Source organism: Perna viridis, chromosome 3, assembly GCF_037379345.1.
Source record: "Perna viridis isolate PV_CMFRI_1.1 ecotype Kerala chromosome 3, ASM3737934v1, whole genome shotgun sequence".
NCBI classification, from domain to species: domain Eukaryota; kingdom Metazoa; phylum Mollusca; class Bivalvia; order Mytilida; family Mytilidae; genus Perna; species Perna viridis.
In genome coordinates, this window is record NC_142447.1 from 37,738,871 (window position 1) to 37,759,914 (window position 21,044).

The window sequence follows — 21,044 nt, forward strand, 5'->3', positions numbered from 1 at the left end:
ACAGTACGGATTTAAAAATGGAATCCGGAAAACACACAGTCTTCATTCTAAAACTATAATATCTAAATTCGTTTGCGCAGGTGCAGCGTACCGAGCAACCGGAAAATCGTGAGGATTATTGAAAATGTCGATGTATCGCAAAGAAAAACCTTTAGCACTAAAAAGCAGTGCGTCATCCCTCACCAATAACCTGACAGTTTTCATCAGTCCAGAGAAAGGGTCGATGAACTATGCAGTCGTACATAAATCAGTTGTTAATGTAATTTCGTCGACTTTAGACGGTTCTACAGTTACAAATCGGCAAGTTGTCTGTAAAGAACCATCAGCTGTTCAACAGAGCACACCGATGGTTATTCAGGTAATACAAAACATAAAGCTATTTTTGCACATTTTTCTAAAACAGTTATTGGTTGCTGTAATGAAGTCTACCTCAATGTGTGAGGATCGTCTTTATTCAAAGAAAGGTAACTCTAGAGAATGTTTTTTTTTCAGGTTTGGACCAGGTCTTCTATACTACTATAGAAAAATAAAGTGATAATTTTAATATCAGGTTCCGAGAAAACTCAGATTTTATCAGTATTACACAGTCAAGTGGGCAACACTGGGAGAACTATTTTTACTATGCTTTACTTAGTAATACATGGTATAGACAATATTCCAACTTAAGAATACGGAATAGGGTATGCAGGGATCTCCATTGATCAAAATGAAAACATGGCTCACTCTCCACAAGGATTTATTTATAGTAAGGATCTGGTGCGATTATACATAGTACGATAATAAATATGTTGCATGGGGTGGTATACAGCAAGATTACCCACGGTGCATTACATTGATGCTGAGCATGCCCTGTTTATGGCAAACGATTTCCATCGCTTCAACATTTCATCACAAAAAATGTAGGTATTCTGACCCATATGGTTTGAAAAAAATTTAAATATCCCACGTCAAGTTGCCTCCAGACTTTTTCAGTGTTTTGTTTTGATCAATACCTCGATTCGAGACCTTAATCTCTTATCTAGTTTTTAACCTGGCCCCACCTTCAAGGGTTGGTCTTCCCTCCTCTTTCAAAATTCAAACTCCTATTTCCAAACCCTATCAATGGTCATAAAATTTGTTTGAATTGATCAGAAAAGATATGAGGGTGTATATAAGGAGTTTAATAGTGAAGCTTTCTCTGCATTTGTAATATCAACGTTTTCATATGCCTTGGTTTTGACTCATGACAGCTTAGCCCCACCTACGAGGGCAGTTTCCCTCCTAATTTAAAATTCAAACTCCTTCAAAACCCAAAAGATTTTTATAAATTTGTTTTAAATTGAATAAAAATAGTCTGAGGGTGTATGTAAGAAATTTTATAGCTGTTACCTCCCATTCTTTTGTTATTTTCATAAAAGGTAGGCAAATTGAACTGCATTTTTGTGTTGTATAATTGCTGAGATCATTAAGACGTTGTTGTATAAATTAAAATCTCTTCCTCTCTCCCAAACATATCGATCTTTATCAAATTGAATAAAACTCTTGATACATGTACTTTCTATATTTTATTAAATGAATAGTTTTCTAATTTTGTTCATTTAAAAAAACAATAGAAATCATTCAGCTGATTTGAATCTTACTGATTTTTGCCAATGGTGATAATTGTAAATTTGACTGATTTGAGATATGTTTACACACACATGTTTCACTCCCTGACACATTATACCCCTTTAAGTTACCAATCAAAACATTGAAATTACTGTTAGAATAAACACATTCACCAATCATATAGATTTATGACAGGTATAGATTATTAATAAACAAAAGTAATTGGAAAATACACCACCAATTTGCAATGCATGACACAAATTTGAATACATGGCGCACACCAAATGAACATGTGGCGCTCATTTGAATTCATGGTGCAAGGAAAGTAACACATGGCGCTGCACCATGCAAAAAGAGGCCATGGAGAACCTTGGTATGTAAGTCTCGTCACCTGACTCTATGGTTTCGCGAGATTGGGTCAGAGTCTACCATTCAAAGGCATGGAAATTTTTCTTTTACACTGCATTCATTCAAGTATTAAAGGCCAAAATTCTTTCTCTTGTAAAAATAATGATTAAAATGTTAAGAAAGGCTGTTAGTAGAAGATTTTGCTTTGTAATACAGTGCTCCGAGTCCCTGTAAGTAAACAATAAAATGCAGATTCAGTCTTCAGATTCCAATACGTTCTACTTGCATGTAGAAAATTTCGGGATGAAAACAAAACAAAAATAAACATACTTTTATAACAAAACTTTTGTCTAAAATGTTTTTGGTCTTCCAAAATGATCACAATCAAAACAAATTTTCTATTGGCTTTTGATATCCATTTTCTACTTATAATCAATCAATGATTTCCTGTTTGATTTTCTCCATTTCTCTTCATTGAGTGATTTGCCATTTTACCCCGAATAATCTTTACAGGAAGTGGGGAAAAGTATGAATTAATGAATTATTTCCAAATTTGGAAGATCATCTATTACTATAGTATAGTCTATACCAAATGAGGTTGTTGATTTCTCTTTTAGGCATTCCAAAAAACATGATATTAAATGCATGAAGCTGCCATTTATTGTTACAATTGTAATTTACATTTTATATAAACATTTTAAGAATTCCTTCACAGTTACTTTTCATTTTGATTTTTTAAACAAATATTTTGGTGAACATTCAACACAGTAAAGTCAAATAGACAGCCATGCAAATTGAAACAAAACCTGAACAATTTTGAACAGTTCTTTTTTTTTAATAAATTAATTCATGTGAATTCTCATTCTGTTTAATTAGGTTGAACTGTGGAACATTAAATAAAAAGATGCAATTCAGAATACGTTTTTGAATGAATATGTAGATGTAAGTTATTGGTTATACATTTTATATAACAGGATGAATAATATTAAAACCTAATAAAATGTATGATGTCAACATTTAGAATGAGAAGTTATGACCAATTGTTTAATTGTTTAACAATTTATGGAAATTTAAATTGTACTTGTACATGTATAATTATACAGGTCAGGAAATGTCTAATTATTTACTTTTATTGACTCTATGATCTATACAATTCAATTCAATAGTTTATTGAAGTCTCACCACATACATTCATAATATAAAACACGATAACAAGAAGAGATAAAACATACAAATTAAAATGCATGAGCCATTGTAAAAAGAATTATGAAAGACTATTGAGAATATTGTAATATATACATCTTAAATACAGTTAAAAAAAGGTACGATTTATATATACGATCATATATTAATGATATAAAATACTATTTCTTCTCAGTAAAATACTATGGCAGGTTTTGGCAACTAAGCTACATACATTTTCATTGTTAAATAAAAATATAAATTTATCATCATCAGACAATGGCAAAAAATGTTCATTATAGCTAATAATATCTAAAAATAGTGACTGTCTTAGGTCATCATACAGTGGGCATGTTAATAATACATGTTTTTCATCTTCTATATCATTACAACTGAGACATGATCTTTTGTTTAAATTAAACAAAAGATTATGTCTCAGTTGTAATGCTAACCTTTCGTAACGACCAGTTTCAATCTTCAAAGGTGCTACACCACATCTAAATTTTGCAAATGCACAATGAAAACGTAAAGGTATATTTTGCAACAAATATTGTTCAGTAAAATATGAAGATTTAAACAATTTATTTATTCTTAATTTGTCACCTTGGCCATATTGACTCATTCTGTTACACCAGTCAGTTTTATATTTATCTAACATTTTTTTCCTCTAATTGACATATGGTACTCTTATCAAGTATATTTACTTCTATATTACAAAATTGTTCCTTATTGTAAAATTTTAACATTTCCATAACTTGGTAACTCCAGTTTTTAATTCTATAACTGCCTTTTGTAATAAACCACTTAAAAACTTTATAATTAATTCTATCTACATCCATTTTACTACATCTAGACCAGTGTCTAAAAACGTTAACCCATTGTCAAACGTATGAGGGCTTCAGACCCCTATCACCAGCTACTGCATCATTAGGGATGTATTTTCCAACCCCCATATAAAATCTTGTGGCTCGGTTCTGAACTGCTGAAATACAGGAGAACTATTCCGTGCCCCAAATCGCTGAGCCATAATTACTGACCCAACTAGAGTGTCAGATAGTTTAGTGAAAATATTGTGTTGGAAACTGTCATAAGTTTTACATTTTACAATAAGTAAACCTAGTGCTCGACTGGCAGATTTAGCCACTGCTTTGGCCATTACATTATAATCTAAAAATTCATTTAAAACCAGTCCCAAATATTGATAACTTGATACATATTCTATATTTTCACCATTGATCTGGAAAGTACATTCAGATCTTGGTATTGATTGATTTCTTAATTGAATCATTTTGGATTTACTAAAATTAATATTCAAGCAATTACTATTACACCATACATTTACAACATATAGCAGTTTTTGCATATCTTCTCCATTTTCTGACATAAGAATTAACTCAACTGCATATAACAAAATATCAACCTTTTGACCTTCAATATCTATACCAATATCTAATTCTTTTACATCAGTAATTAAATTATTAATGAAAACATTAAACATTACATTTTACAAAACACAGCCCTGTTTCAAACCAGTCTTTACATTAAACCAATCAGTAGTATTGCCATTCAAATGAACACAACACTCCACATTTGAATAAATGGCTTTCAAGGCAAACATAAACTTAGTACTTAAACCCAAATCATTTTATTTATTAAACAATAATGATCTATCTATGGAATCATGTGCGTTTTTTAAATCTATAAATGAAACAAAAGTTGACAATTTACATTTTTTTTAGTTTCAATAATTGATGTTAAAGTGGACACATGACATTAACAAAACCATTTTATTCATCATTGATTATTTCCCTTTCTTATAACCATTTTACCAATCTATTATTCAATACACTACAATAAAGTTTGCATGTACATGGTGCTAATGTAATACCTCTATATGACAAAGGATCTCTTGGATCTGAGCTAGAACATTTAGGAATAGGAGTAATAAAACCTTGATTCCAAATTTTTGGAATTTTAAAACACAAATCAAACAATTTTCTTAAAATGTTAATAACTGTATAATTTTTACATAATTCAGCTTGAATTAAATCTATACCAGCACTTTTACCATTTTTGGCACTCATGACAACATTAAAAACTTCTTCAAAAATAATTGTTTTGTCTAGAAAATCACATACTATATTACTTTCAACATTCAAATACACATTTGTAGTTAATTCATTGTTGGATTTTGATTAAGTAAATTACAAAAACAATTTTTCCATATATTTAATACAGAGTCCATGTTGTTTGTAATAGTACCATCCGGCAATACATCTTCATTGGGAATGGAGAACTGTCTTTCATTGCCAATACTAATATTACCAATTTTTCTCCAAAATTGTTTAGAGTCCTTATTGTTCATATTTAATAGATCATCTTGGCATTCAAGCCAGTAGATATGTTTCCTCTGTTGTACAAGTTTATCAAAGTCCTTTCTTTTATTCAAAAATAGAGTTTGTAGCACAGTTTTATTACCACCAACAGTATAACTCATATACTGTCTATCTGCAAGGCACGTCTCGTTCAATTTTAAAGTTAATTCATCTGACCACATGGCTTCTTAAATCGTCATCGTTTATTGTTACAACTGTCTAAAAGTTTTGTTTTCTGTTCTAACTTGCATTTCATCTCAGTTTGCATGATATTTATAATTCATTATAAACATTATCTAGATCAATTTGATTACCATTACTATTTTCAATATTTACAATACATGAATTTATTTGACTAATAACATTTTCATCTTGTAACCAACTATTTGGTATGTTTTTCACATTATAAATCACTCGCTTTTGAACATTTTTATTCTTATGCACATTTTCTATTTATTTTTTTTTCACATAAGGCAATTTCCATTTCCCATTTTAACACAGAATGATCAGGGGTGAATCTTGGCTCGATTGACCCTGCAATAATACTTTTGTTGGCTAATTCACTAGCTCTAATTACTTCAAAATTTGTATAACTATTTAAATTGTCAAATGGTAATACACAATAATCGACAACTGATAAACAGCGTGTCGATGCATATGTGAAATCATTATTCAAGCTATTTCTTCCATGCAACACACAACAATTTACAATTGACAAAATTTCACAGAATATTTCCCCATAACTATTTAATTTGGAATCAATAACTTCTCATTCTGGTAATTCATCGACACCAGGAATAAAATCTTCCATTTTTCCAATCCGACTGTTGAAATCACCACATATATAGAATGGATTTTCATTTGGAATTAAATACATTTGTGACATCAATGAATGCAAAAATTCATGAACATCTGTAGACCTTGCTGAGAATTCAGTCAGAAGATAGGTTACACACATGTAAAATTAAATGTCGCTTGGTGTGTTTTCTGTAATCTTGACCCATATTGTACCATCAGCTGTTGTGTCTACAATGCTGATGTTCATCACATTTACTACTTGTCTTTGACGAGGAGGCCCACACCCCCCAGAACCGGTTTTTGCTCGAGTGTAAGTTTGGTTATGATTATTACCAAACCATTTATAGTTCTCTATATCTATAATATTATTGTTTGTAAGATGAGATTCAGTAGTATACAAATATGCCAGACATTTTCCCAAAGGGGTGATTTTATAAAAAAAAAATTGATTAGCAATTAATATTTACAATACATGAAAAATTAAAGACATTATTGAATTTACAAATTAGGCAAACATTGGAATATTTGTTAGTGCAAAATTTGTATTCTGTTATAGATTGTGGAAAGGAAAAGACAAAGTTGGTGAACTACTTGCAATAAATGTTTCTGTGTATTTAGCTACATTTGTGTAATAAAATTATGACAATAAAATCCTAGAATGGTAAAAATAATTTAAATGAAAAAAATATTGACCATTTTAGGGAGTATTTTATTACCCAGCTAAGATAAAACTGGGTTTTCCAAAGAGGGAAAACCTTGGTGGTCAATACTTTGCCAACCCTGCTCCATATTTTAACTCAGCTGTGTTATATAAATGATGTATCTCCACCTAACCAATTTTTTTATGGCTGTATATATGTGTACATAAAATTTGCTAATGAATTTTAACTAAATATTTTTGGGGTCTGTTAAAAAAATCCTTGGATCCCTCAGCTACTTTATGTCCACTATCATTGAACTAGGATTTACATGCACTGACTGCACTCATATTTATTTTGGGTGCATCTGTCTCATAACAGTAATATTTAGTAGACATAATTTAAAACTGAGCACCATGAACTTTTAACAACATTTGTGAATGTTCATTTTGACTCTCATGAGAAGCTCCAGCTATACCCTTTTCAGCTCTTGGCGTCTATCGTTGTTGTCTTTGTCTCTGAAGCTACTAGACTAATGAGAACCTAATTTGGTATGTATGTTTGTTAGGATATTTTGCATAGAACTAATGTGGGTACTAAACTAGAACATAAAAGTTTTTTGCATACTGGTATATCTTAAAACCATCAGGTTTAGCCAAATTCTGACAAGGGTTGAAGTGTTCAGCATGATGAGATCTATGTCAAGATATATTTTTGTTTTAATCTGTTAAGCCATGTTGGAGTTATTGACTTTTTTTATGTTTTTTTTTTTTGCTCTTTTGATTGTTTTTTGTTTAAAAAATCTTCTCTAAACTACTTATCCAATTGGAACCAAATTTAATACTAGGTAATTTAGGTAGAAGTGTTCAACATGATGAGATCTATCTTTAGTCAAATTTTCATTTTAATCCGTTAAGCCAGATTGGAGTAATTGCCCTCTTTATTGCCTAGGGTATTCTGCATAGATCTTATGTGGAGATTTTTTTATCCATCAAAAAACATGGCAGTTGTTACTAAAATTGGAACATAAGGGTCAGTCTGAAGTTTTTCTCATATATCTCTAAAACCATTAGGTTTATCCAAATTCTTTCAATTGTCGAAATGATCCTACATGTAATTACAAGGCCTACAAAAGCATGCATTGAATAATGGATGATGGATATTTCCTTAATAGAGTTATTGCCCTCAGAAGGTGAAAAATGATGTTTTAGCAGTTTGCAGCCAATATCTTGAAAACTATAAACAATAGAAAGAATCTTTCAATTGATGAAATGATCCTTATGATAAGTCCTACCAAAGTCTTCTTGATTCAAAATTGTCGGACAACTCTTTGTCAGTTATTGCCCTTGAAAGGCAAAAATTTAACCAAGTGGGTGATTCAGGCTCCTCAGAACCTCTTGTTAGTTTTCGTCCCCTGCGGCCTGTCACGAGGGGACATGGAAATACCCAGCGTCCATCCGTCTGTCCGCCCATCCGTCCATGTTTTCCACAATTTTTTGGGTGATGCTTTTACCAAATAAGTTTGTTTTTGGTATGTGGCCTTATTATGAAGAGTTACATTAAGTTTGACTTTTGTTAGGGTTGAATGATTTTTACGGAAGTTATGGCCCTTGGACTTAGAAAATTTCAGTGAATTTACAGTTTTCCACACTTTTTTTTGTAATGCTTTCACCAACTGATTTAAATTTTGTATGTAGTCTTACTATGAGAAGTTACAGATCAAGTTCAACTTTGGTTAGGGTTGATTGATTTGTATGGAAGTTATGACCCTTGGACTTAGAAAATTTCAGTGAATTGAAAGTTTTCCTCACTTTTTTTTAGTGAGGAACATTGGAACGCTGTTCTTTTATTAGGCTTGGTTCTTAATTTGTGCAAATTTCAGAAGCAATCACATGTAACATTTCGTCACAAATGGCAAGAATGTTTTACACATATATAACCTGTGACATAATCAAATGCACATGAATTTGACACAACTGACAGATTTATTTATTTAAATTCCAAAAATTATTGCCTTTTCTATCTTAGAAAAGCTGTGCTTTGAATTGAATAACACTATTAGAGCAACAAAAAAGGTAGTGAAACTGTGAAAGAGTGGAGAAAGACGTTTAAGTACATCCAACTTTCCCAAACTTTAAAAAAACACGGCTGTCCAAGAATTGTATGATGAAAAGGAATGCATTGATGAAGAGTATAATATGAGTTAGGCACAGCTTACAACCGAGCATCACACTTACACATAACTTTTTCTTACATATGTAAAAACATTGAAAAAAGGGACGATAGCTGAAAAGGTTGAGATAGGATAGGTAAACAGTTGTTCATTTAAAAAAAATAATTCAGCATACCAGATCCTGATACAGTACTGTAAATAATTTGTTTAATTTTAATTTTAATATTTTCTTTGTTTTTATATTGCATATTTTAATTTTAAATTAATTTAAATGCTACTTTTACTGTGAATTCACTTCTCTGACCCATTTCTGTGGTTTGTGGTCTGTGGTCCTCTCTGATACTGGTTTGACTGAACATCTATTACCAGCCTCACATGCAATGCTTGGTATAATTTCAATGATAAAAATCAACCTAATTCACTTTCATTTATTGATTCTAATAAGTGTCAGTTTCTTATTTTCTTGCTGCATAACTTCTCTTTCAGATTACTGAACCAAATTCAGTTTTGTTGGTAAATATCACTGGAGGCCATCTCAAGAAAGTTATTCTAACACTCATGGATTGCTGTTGAGCTCTGTTACTGGCTATCACAACCTAAATCAATGAGGGAAGGATACTGAATTTCACTCAGTTAATGCCTTCAATTTTGTTAATAGTTTTACTTGCTTTGCATTGTTCATTTATTTTTATGTCCTGTGTACATTTGTGCTGAAGATGAATATAAATTGGAAATGATATGGAATGATTTATATTATAAGGAATAATTGCATTTTTTCAGGCAAAATGGATAAATTTACCATGTAGAACAGTCCTTGTCCTTACATCTTTGAGAGGAATACAGGTAATTAAGAATAATAAGTTCAATCAGAATATCAGCAAATAATTTAATTTCAGAACTAACAGGCTCTGTGATTGGATAAAAAATTTTGTCAATCATCTCATTGACCATATATTTGTCTGTGACATCATCAAACTTTTTTAATAATTTATTCATTGAATTTTGAAAACTAAAATTAAGTCTGTCTATTTGAAATGACCTCAGTGCCTGTGGTGCACACTTGAAAATAACCTGCTATGTAGTTTATTTAGTGTGCACCACATGATTGAGGTTATTTCTTCATATTCCAAAAAATATAACAGTTATTCCTTAAATAATTTTAGATATATTGCAATGCTTTAATTTTAAGGGAAAATTTAAGAGTTACTCTATTGAAAATTCACAAAGAGAACACTGTTGATGTTTCCTAAATGATCAAACAGCTCCATCCAGACTATTCAATCCATTCAATTTTTTGGGAGTTCAGGTTTTTTCTAAATCTGAAATACAGCATATGGTTTGTTATTTCATTAATATGTTTCTGCACTTTTTTAGCTAGGATTTGAACATAATTTCAAAAAGTGATTTTTAATCAATTCAAAAATGAACATTGTGCTTGTGTTATATAATTTGGAGCTATTGCACAAGTACTTTTGAATTAAAGTTATGTTATAAATACATAAATACATGTTTTGTTTTGATAAAAAACAACAAAAAGAAAGACATTTTTAAGGTACATAAGTAAGTAGATTTTTCAGTGTCATTCCAGTAAAACTTCATTATTAATATAAGTAAAGAAAACTTAACATTCCTCTTTTAAAGATGACAACAACTTATAATTCACTTTCATGGTTTTCTAGAGCAGATATAAGTATTTTCACACTTCTGAAAACCCATGCTACAATTTATTTTGAAATAGGTGTATGATAGCCTAAATTTTATTACATATTCCACCTTACCTAATAAAATGATGTAATCATATGCATTAAACCAACAATTATATTACATTTTAATCAGCATTTGTGAAAAACTTCATTTGATGCATGCTGTACTTCTTAGTCGGACAATTATAAACTAAAATGCTTAATGAATATTTACACAAACAAAAAACAATATAATATGGCAGCAACGTTCCTATATATGTAGATCTTGTGTCAAAACATGAATGGCTCAAAATCTTTATATCGGAAGTAATGTATGTATTTAGGATGTGATTGTTTGAACGCAGATGCACATCATGTGATGTAGGAAGTCTCGCATATTCCTATTTGTAGAGATAGCTGTGATAGCATATAAATAACATATACAGTGTAGTTAAGAGGGTGATAGAGCAGTTTGTTACTGCAAGAAAATTGTTGTCACCCCAAGGTATTGTCGAGGGTGACTGTATTTTCAAGGGGTTACAAATTCTCCAACATCCTGTAAGTTATGTGTTATTTATTATATTATATTGTCATTCTTTTCCAAACTAAACCCTAACAATCAGTTTTGGATGTTTTCCTTTTTAGCTCACCTGGCCAAAAGTACACTGTGTACATCGTCCGTAGTTGTCGTCATCCATAAACTTTTTCAAACATCTTCTCTCTGAAACTACTGAACAGATTGTAACCAAACTTGTATGAATTTTCCAAAGGGTATTTTAAACATCCATATGTGGGAATTTTTTATCTGGCAAAAAAACAGAGCTGCCATTACTAAAAATAAACTATAGGGGTCATATTGCAGAATTTTGCAAAAAACATAAAAACAGTTGGGTTTAGCTAAATTCTGGTGGGTTAAAACTGTTCAGCATGATGGGATGGACTTATACCAAAAGTTTCAGAAAAATCTGTTGACGAATGAATAATTTATGGGTCCTGAAATGGATATTTTTCCTGAATTTTACATTTCCAATTTTAAAAATCCTCTCCTCTGAAACTACTGGATAGGCTGATACAAAACTTAGTATTAATGTTATGTAGAACATCTTTAAGTAACTGTGCGTGGGGATTTTTGATCTGGCAAAAAACATGGCTGCCAAATGTGCAGATTTGTGCACATAACTCAAAACAGTTGGGTTAATCTGATATTTGGCATGGGGTAACATTGTTCAGCATGATTGGATGGACCTACGCCATAATTTTCAGACAGATTCGTTGATGAATGAATGATTTATGGGTCCTGAATTTTTTTTCCCCACGAATTTTACATTTCCGACTGTGAAAATCTATTCCTCCAAAACTTCTGGATGGATTGAAACAAAATTTAAATAAATGTTATTTAGTACATCTTTTATAATCTGTGCATGAGGATTTTTTGTCTTGCCAAAAACATGACTGCTGTTGCTAAAAATAGAACATAGGGGTCAGACAGTAGTTTTTCACATATATCTCCAAAACCGTTAGGTTTAGCAAAATTATTTCTATAGCTGAAATGACCCTTATTATAAGGCCTTCAAAAGTTGTAGGGATCAAAGTTGTCAGGTGACTCCTGTAAGAGTTATTGCCCTTAAAAGATGAATAATGACAGGTTTTTTTTTCAGTTTTCAGCCAATATCTTTAAAACTATAAAAGAATGACACTTTTTAGCACTGAAATTATCCTTATGATAGTCCTACCAAAGTCTTCTTGAGTCAAAATTGTTGAACAACTCCTTGTTAAATTTATTGCCCTTGAAAGACTAACTTTAACCAGATGAGTGATTCAGGCTCCTGGGAACCTCTTTTTTGCGAATATCTCAAAAAACCATTAGGTATAGCAAATTCTGATGGGGTATAACTGCTCATCATGATGAGATCTACATGTATCTATGGTCAAAATTTTATGTAAATTTGTTTCACCATGTTGGAGTAATTGTCTTTTTTTCCGAGTAATTGTTCTTTTTTCCATTTTTTTGTTGTTATTTTTAATGTTATTACTTAAAAGACAAAAGCACTGAGACATGTGATAAAGTAAACGTTTACTGTCATATTAAACCAATCAGAATTCAGCAAATTGACATGAAGTATAATAAAACAAGATAACAATGCTTTATCAATAATGTTAAATGTAATTGAGTACAAAAAGCTCCATTAAAAACAAATTCTATCCAATCAATGGGATTATTTTGAACTACAAAATGTATTTCATATGAATATATTTACAGATGTTTGAGACAGATGGTTCAGCTATGATTTATTGGCATGCATTAGGGGACCCAAGTAGTTCTGATGCACAAGGTATGTACATGTATGTACTTGGTTTTGTATCTTTTATGTTTTTAAATTTCTAAAAAAACATGATGACCCCAATAGAAAAAAATGTATACAATGCTCCAAGATTCCATGAAAGTTAAGCATGTAAATTAACTTGATGGTTTCAATCTTTTTTTTAAGTCAAGGGGATTACTTATTAGATTTACTGATTGATCATTGAAAAATGAGTAAATGACATTGGGCCTCTCTATCTTGACCATTTAGATTTCTGAAAAGTCCAGAAAAATATTCAGTAGTGCTCCATGAAATGATTTACATCTGAACTATTCTGGTACCATTAATTTTCTTCAATAATGATAATAATAATAATAATTTATTTCAAGAGGGTTACACAGTTAGTTTACAACTAATCTTCCATAAGACCCTCATACAAAAACAAAAATATAAGGTTAATTTTAATGCCACAAAATGAGTACTAGTACATATATGCATGGCAACAAAGTTATCATTTTACGTTATAGTACATGTAAATACATTTGGATTATTCTTTTGCCTGTTGCTCCATTAAGAAGATTTTTTATTTCTGCTTAAAATTACTTATTCGTTTTACACTTCTTATTTCATGTGGGAGGGTATTTCAATGAGACTGTAAAGTATGACTGAATAGTTCTGACTTAGGTTTAGGAATGAAAAGAGCATTGTTTATGGCATTTCTTGAATGGTATGGATTTTCTTCAGAAATAAATTTTATTTTATTAGCTAAATAAGATGGAGCTAACCCATTTAAACATTTAGAGAATGCAGCCATGTATAATTTAATTTTATTTGTTTCACGCTTTCAGATTTGTTGGTTCTCTTTGAGCAAACCAGATTATTTTGTTTAACCTGACATGGCAATTTCACATCATTCATGTTGATTGGTCTACACTCAGCCCAAACAAAATAACATTTTTATTATGAGTCAGTTATTAATATTTTAACTATCAACCTTTAGAAGTTAAATAATAAGGAATATTTCTAATTTTTGAACATGTTATACTCAATAACCTGTTCAAAAATTAGAAACATTACTTACATCAATAAAATAGTGAAAGTCAGAATTAAAATAATTTTTTTTTTACTCAAAGTTTTCTATAACTTCTGTTTAACTGTTGAAGTGAAATTAAAATAAAAAAATGTTCCTGTTTTTTTGTAGATCAAACAAATTTTGGCCGAGGTATAGCTGGTGTTGGAGAAAATTTCATTTGTGTTGGTCAGTATTTATTTCGTACAAATGTATGTCTAAACTAGGTTATATTTTTTGATGAGTTATATTGTATGAACATATATTGCCAGTGACAGAAAGAATAAACCACTCACAAATTTGAATGAATATTATTTGAAGAACAAAATTTAAAAAAAAAAATTAAAGAATGTAGTTGTTGTCACTTTCCGCATAGGGCCAATATATACCGGTACTCTATGTCAAATAAAGTCTTGCACAGTCTGTTATATAAATATATAATTACTGAATTTTTTTGGAGTTTTAATTGATCGCTTTATTATACATACTACAGGAACCCAAATAGGAGAGATCCATGTGTTCAATGTTCCATCTAAAGGAACCAATATTATGTTAAAAGAAAGTTTAGTAGGTAAGAATTTACCCATGTGATATATATAAATTTGATCCGATGGAGCAGTGTAGCGAATAGAGTCGTCACATTCTGAGACGTTGTATATACATCTATATATATATAAATTAATTATAATAAAATATTGTATTAAAATGTCACATATTTGATTTTATATAGATAATATACATATATTACAACAACACCAAATTTTACAGATCAAATATCCAGCTTGAGTAGACTTAAGAGACAATTATGTACAAACAACTTTATAATCATTAATAAAATACTAGAAAAACCCAATGAAATTCTCGAACAAATTATCAGTCTTATATTATCCTGTCATTTGAAATAGACGTAAACATTTCAAAGTTTCAAAAACTATTTATTAAAAAAGTAAAAACCTCATTGATCATATTGAATTTCTAGAACAGATTATCATATCATTTAAAAGAGACTGATTGTAAAGTATTCAAAATTCCCAAACTTATCATTACGTTAAATTAAAATAAGCCTTTGAAATGAGTTAAAAAATGAATGACCCAAGAAAGGCTGAATTTCATCAAGTTACATCAATTTAATTAATTTACTGTCATTATCAAACAAATGAAAATAACAATAACAGGTTTGGTCCTTTCTAAAAGATTAAATCTGATATCATCATGTAAAGGGCATACCATCATAAAGTGTCTCATTCATGGGGCAATGTTAACAAAATCATTCTTTGACTGGTAATCATGTTTGGCCATATAGTCCAGTCTTCTGCAACGGCAGAAATCTGCTGCCTAACAGGGCAACAGTTGATCGCACAGGTCTGGGTAGTTGTAACTTTAACTCATCATCAGTTTTCATATGAACAAAGTGTTTATAACAGATCTCTTAAAAAATCATTGTTAAAAAGTTGTCATAGGTAAGACTTTCCCATGTGACATATATACATTTCTGTTTGCTCCACTAGTGTATTGTGAACTTGCACATGTCAGATTATTTACAGTAAATCTCATAGCATCAATAGTTTGAATAAAACTTTTAACTGAAGCATTGTATGTAGCATGAATTAAATAATAAAATTATGATATTCATCCTTTGCCCATGAGTGATAAGGAAATCTGGCATAATTAAAAGTGGGTGAATTCTCTCTTTAGTGTTAAATTTCCTCATTTCCTTCTACCATTCCACTATTTGTCCTTTTAATTTTGTCAATGTAAAATAAAAAAAAAATAACTTGTTAACTTGATACTGATTTCACAATTCATGTACTAGTAAATGCCTATTTGTTTTATTGTTGTTATTGTTTTGTCTTTTTTACAAAACAGTTTTTGGTCATTTTATAGGTCATAAGTACCCCATATGTGATTTAACATCAGATGATAATAAACTAGTCAGTAGTGATGAACAGGGTAATATATTTATATGGTCACTGCAGTCTGGCGGAGCATTAAAACAGACATTATCAATCACAGGTAAAGGGTAAGTATTACCTTAACTTTAATTGAAAACAGCTTAGTTTGTATCTCTGTCTTTTCTCAGTTTGAAAATTCTTTTTTTGAGTTTGAATTATAATATTTTAATTTTAGAAGTAGCTTGATTTCTGATTGGATAAAAAAAATTGTCTATCATCTCATAGACCAAATTTAGTTTTGTGACTGATGTCATCAATCTATTTTTATGATCTACTTGTTGAATTTTGAAAAGTCAATCTAGCAAAATCTTGCAATAAATCTAAACAAATTGTAATAAGACAATATTGAAGTTCTAAGCTATAGCATATCCAAAATAAGAACAGAAAAAAGTCTAACTAAATTTAGTTAACTTAAAAAGAGTTATCATATAAATTAACAAGCAACAACTGAGATTTAGAATCTAAATAGTAAACCATGTGTCCATTTTTTTTTTAGATAAATAAGTTCAAGAATTCCAATTTTGATGTTATTATGAAGTAAATATTTTAGTCTTTGTGGTTAAAAGGCTCTTTTAACTAAGGCAAATATTTTGATAAATATCTTGCAAAAATAAACAATACAAATATATTTTATAAAAAATTCAAGATGATGGATGTGCCTGAAAATATTAAGCATTTTCTGCGATTAAAAATTTAAAAAGAAAAATAAATATACCTATCCCAATTCAAGTTGTTTCTTATCATGTACACTGTTATTTTGAATGTAGTAAATAAGGGAAAAACACATCTGCCATTTCATACCTTACATGAAATTGAAAAAAAAAGGGAACATAAGTTTGACAAGTAGCATTATTTTTACAGAGTTATCTGTCCTTTCCAATGTTAATTTAATTCATATTTTTAGGTTTCCACCTGTTAGATTTTGTAAGACCAGTTTTTGTGTTAATTTTAGTCATAGTGCTACATATTTTAAACAAATCATTTTCTGTTGCACTTTAAGGTTAACATTATTTTGATTAGAGTAATATTAAATAAAAGAAAGGGTATATCTTAATGGTTGTGTTGCAAACAAATATAAATTGGTGCACAAGTTACATAATGTGCTCCACATGATTGAGTTATTTTGACATAGATGGGGAAAATATATATCAGTCATCCCTTAAATGGATTCCTCAAATTTTTCAAATCTAGAATTTAAATTTTCAACCAATGTTAATTTAGTATTAAGAGCATATGTGGTTCATTTACTGAGTAACACATGTATGCATATTGATATGGCCACTGTGTTAATCAGGTATTATATTTATGTAACAGAATTCCCTGTAGTAGTTTAGGACTGTGGCGTGACATTTTAGTTGGAGGCTATGGTGATGGCCAGTTGAGACTTTACTGTGCTAAGACAGCTAAGTTATCAGCTACAGTAAATGCTCATGCCAGATGGGTAAATGCAATAGACATAGCTCCAGAAACTGGCAGAGTTTTATCAGTTAGTGAAGATACATTTGCTAAAGTTTGGCAGTTAAAAGAAGGAAATTTACCAGAGGTTTGTAAATATATGTTCATTTTCAATTTCAAGTATTTAAATTGAGATATGATATTAATGATGTTTGGAATGAAACTGTCAGGTTTAATTTCTTTAAAGAAAAAAGTCTGAAAAGATCTTCAAGGAGGTTTTGCTTATAAGTTGTGCTGTGTTTATCATTATTTCTAATTTTTGAAGACCTGTCTTGGATTATTTGCCATAATACTTAGAAATTTAAACATACTCATTTACCTGAAATCTTTCATTGCACATAATAATAATAGAAATAGTGCTAAGATTTATTTGATTTGCAGTGTTCTCCCTTTGAACTGGGAAATTCACCTCAGCAATGTTGCCAACCAAAATTATGTTTTGGTTTTCAAGTCCCTCCTTGTCTATCTTGATAGTGCTTTTTATCCATTTATATCTCTACATCAATGAAATATATACTGAAAAGCATCTGTCTTGTGATTTTTCTCCTAATGAGCTATACAAAAAGTATATTCACTTTTTTTAGAAATAGAAAGCTAAAAGAAACACATGCTACCTCATTGGTTTTCATGAAAAATGGCTTTAAAACCCTGAACCTAATTTTTTTTGTAAATAGCCGGTTGCATTATTTTAATCAGAATTTAAGACTTTATATTTATAATTGCCTCCCTACTTTCTAACATATTCTTTGGGACTATAAACTTTTTTTTTTTTATCCTATAGCACTATAACCCTATTTGGTAGTTTTCCTTCTTTGATAAACAGCAGTAAGTTGTTGATGTTATGGAGAATCCTCCTTACTTCATTAATGTTCAGATTGGCTAAAAATAATGTAAAGAATACAGAAGAAATAGATAATGTACCATCAACAAATATTGTGCAACTTCCTTGCTAAGAATTAGTAAAGTTTAGAAAAGAACAGATTGATCTGTACCTCATATGGCCATCATGGTCATTCATGTACATTTGTAGTATCTTTACAAAAGTCCAGATTTCTTCATTCTCTTCACCATTGACATAAGAAATTTTGATACTACTGTGTATCTGCTTCCTGTATTATATGGATCGCATCCGCTATAATTTCTTTTATACATGTATTGAATAAACCATATTTATGGTAATTCCTCATATTATTTGTATTTCTGTTGTGTTCTGTAGATTGAGTACAAGTATAGTGAGTCAGTAACAGATTTACAGCTAGTAGGAGGACAATTTATACAGAAAGGAGGACGGGGTTTCTGTGTCACAGGTTATGACAATTCAGAAATTTCATTCTTTATTCAGAATTAATCAATGTGCAATTATACTCATTATAAAAATGTATGTACTTTTTTTAAAGAATGGGTTCAACTTAGAAACAGGTCATTTTTAAAACCTTCTAAATTTTGTTATTTATTGTGCTTGAAAATCAGACTAAGCTACATTGAAGAATGAAGGCCTGAAAGAGAATCTCTTATCACTTCTCTCCTTAATTTACAACAACTCTTGTTTATGAAGAAAACTATTTGATTTTTACAATAATAAACCGTTTCTCTTTGTTGAAATTTTTTTATGCTTCATTCTAATTGTAGAAGAATCTTAATCATATTTTTTTTCTCCAAAAATAACATACAAAGTTTGGACAGTGTCGAGTTATACAGACTGACGAACATTATTGTGATAATTTATAAAAAAAACAGGTCTAATTACATATCCTTGTTCATCAAGAACACCGAGTTGGTTGTTATTGATATCTATTTTATGTATGCTCTGTGGTTGTTTTGAATGATTGTTTTTGTTTATATTTCATGTGCATAGTATCATGTATGAATCTCTAGACATTGTTTCAGTGCTTTGAAGTTTTAAAGTGTAAAAACGAAAGTTATTTTGACACTGCTGCTTTTAAGCTTATTTTGAGCAACTTTAGAATTATTATGCAGATCTTTGTAAAGCAAGCATGTTGATGATAAATAATGGTATCATCATTTATTCCCTTTGTTAATGTGTGATAGGCAAGTGAAAAATATTATTGAACAATCTTGTACAATGTAGGTACTAAATATTATAAAGAAAAATACTTATGGACTGATGATTGGTGATCCAGTACTTTAAGAATATATATTGTAGAATATTTTTTTTTTGTTAACAGCGCATATTTTGTATAGACCCATAGCATATTGTTAACAGTGCATATTTTGTATAGGCCCATAGCAGTACTTATTTATGCTATATTTGAACCTAAGCACAGTGTGTAGTTATTTTACACAGATATAACGAATAAGTAACCTTTTATGATATGATTCCTACTATAAACCATTGATCGTGCAAAACGTTTTTTTACAAGTAACTTGATAATTATTAAATTTTTGTATGTTCCGTCCAATTTTATTGCTTTTCTCATGAATAAAAGATATTTATTTTTATGTAGAGTTTTGTTGTTATATGAGTTAAGTTGAATTTACTCAAGCAGTATAACAATATTAACTATCTCTTCAAGGTTATAGATTTGTTCCTGTTTCATTGTTGTAATTCAACATGATGACTTTAAATACTGTGAAAGTGTTATTGTCTGTGGAGTGTTTTTCTTGAATTTTTGTGGTTATGGTAAACCACGAATTGGTTCCCAAAGAAAAGACTTTTTGTCAAATCCACAAATTCAAAAATCTTCAAACTAACATTTATTCAGTAAACTCGAAAATGGATAGCACACATAAAACTACCTGCTCAGTAGACCAGAACAAACTCTACACATGTCCATCCATTCAGTATCTGTACACTATGAGGTTCAGATATTTGATAAACCTTGTTCCAAAGAAAAACGAAATAGCTAGACACATTTTGTACTTAATTTCACACAAGTTTTTAAAGTTAATATATTTTTTTATATGTATGATTCAGCCATTCTCTATATAGCATCTTTTTTAAAGAATTTGAGATCAATTTGATCGACTTTAAAGAAGAAATGCGTGATATAACTCTTATGTGTTGTGTTATTTACCAAACTGTTGCATTTTGTCTCTCAGCCATATTGTTGATCTACTCTACCAATATAGTGTAACAGTCTTCAAACTGGAGACATTTCTTACCTTTTGTTTGAGGATTCTACTTCCGAATTGTTATTTTTAGTTTATTTGTGATAATTTCTTGTCCAACCCTGTTTATGTTACCCTTTCACAATTCAAACTAGTCAAGTAACACAATCATTTTCAGTAAAAACTTTTCTGAAAGGTTAATGTTAGTAAAGTGTTTTTGATTGTTTTTTATCCCAGGAAATGTTTATTTTTCCGACGCACTTTGTTTTGACATCACGTAACATCCATGATGCTTAACCATGGCAACCTAACTGACGTTGCTTACAACCTTTTATTTCGTGGAGCAAATGTGATAGCAACCGTGAAATTTAAGGCTCCATTGGGGGAATCGGTGTTCGAGATATTTCAGTTTT

At 30.2% G+C, this 21,044-nt stretch overlaps 1 protein-coding gene and 1 pseudogene across 1 annotated transcript; one reads left to right on the plus strand and one right to left on the minus strand.

Annotated features, from left to right (window-relative positions):
* The first annotated feature begins 70 nt into the window (after positions 1-70).
* On the plus strand, positions 71-20,022 carry LOC148622139 (WD repeat domain 54-like). The gene is made up of 8 exons (XM_088571740.1): positions 71-358; positions 9,882-9,944; positions 13,044-13,116; positions 14,288-14,344; positions 14,649-14,726; positions 16,040-16,175; positions 17,422-17,650; positions 18,779-20,022. The coding sequence occupies exons 1-8, from the start codon at positions 125-127 to the stop codon at positions 18,908-18,910; spliced, it is 1,002 nt and encodes a 333-aa protein (XP_088427866.1). The 5' UTR covers positions 71-124; the 3' UTR covers positions 18,911-20,022.
* Positions 3,284-4,273, minus strand: LOC148622140 (uncharacterized; annotated as a pseudogene).
* Positions 20,023-21,044: the final 1,022 nt, after the last annotated feature.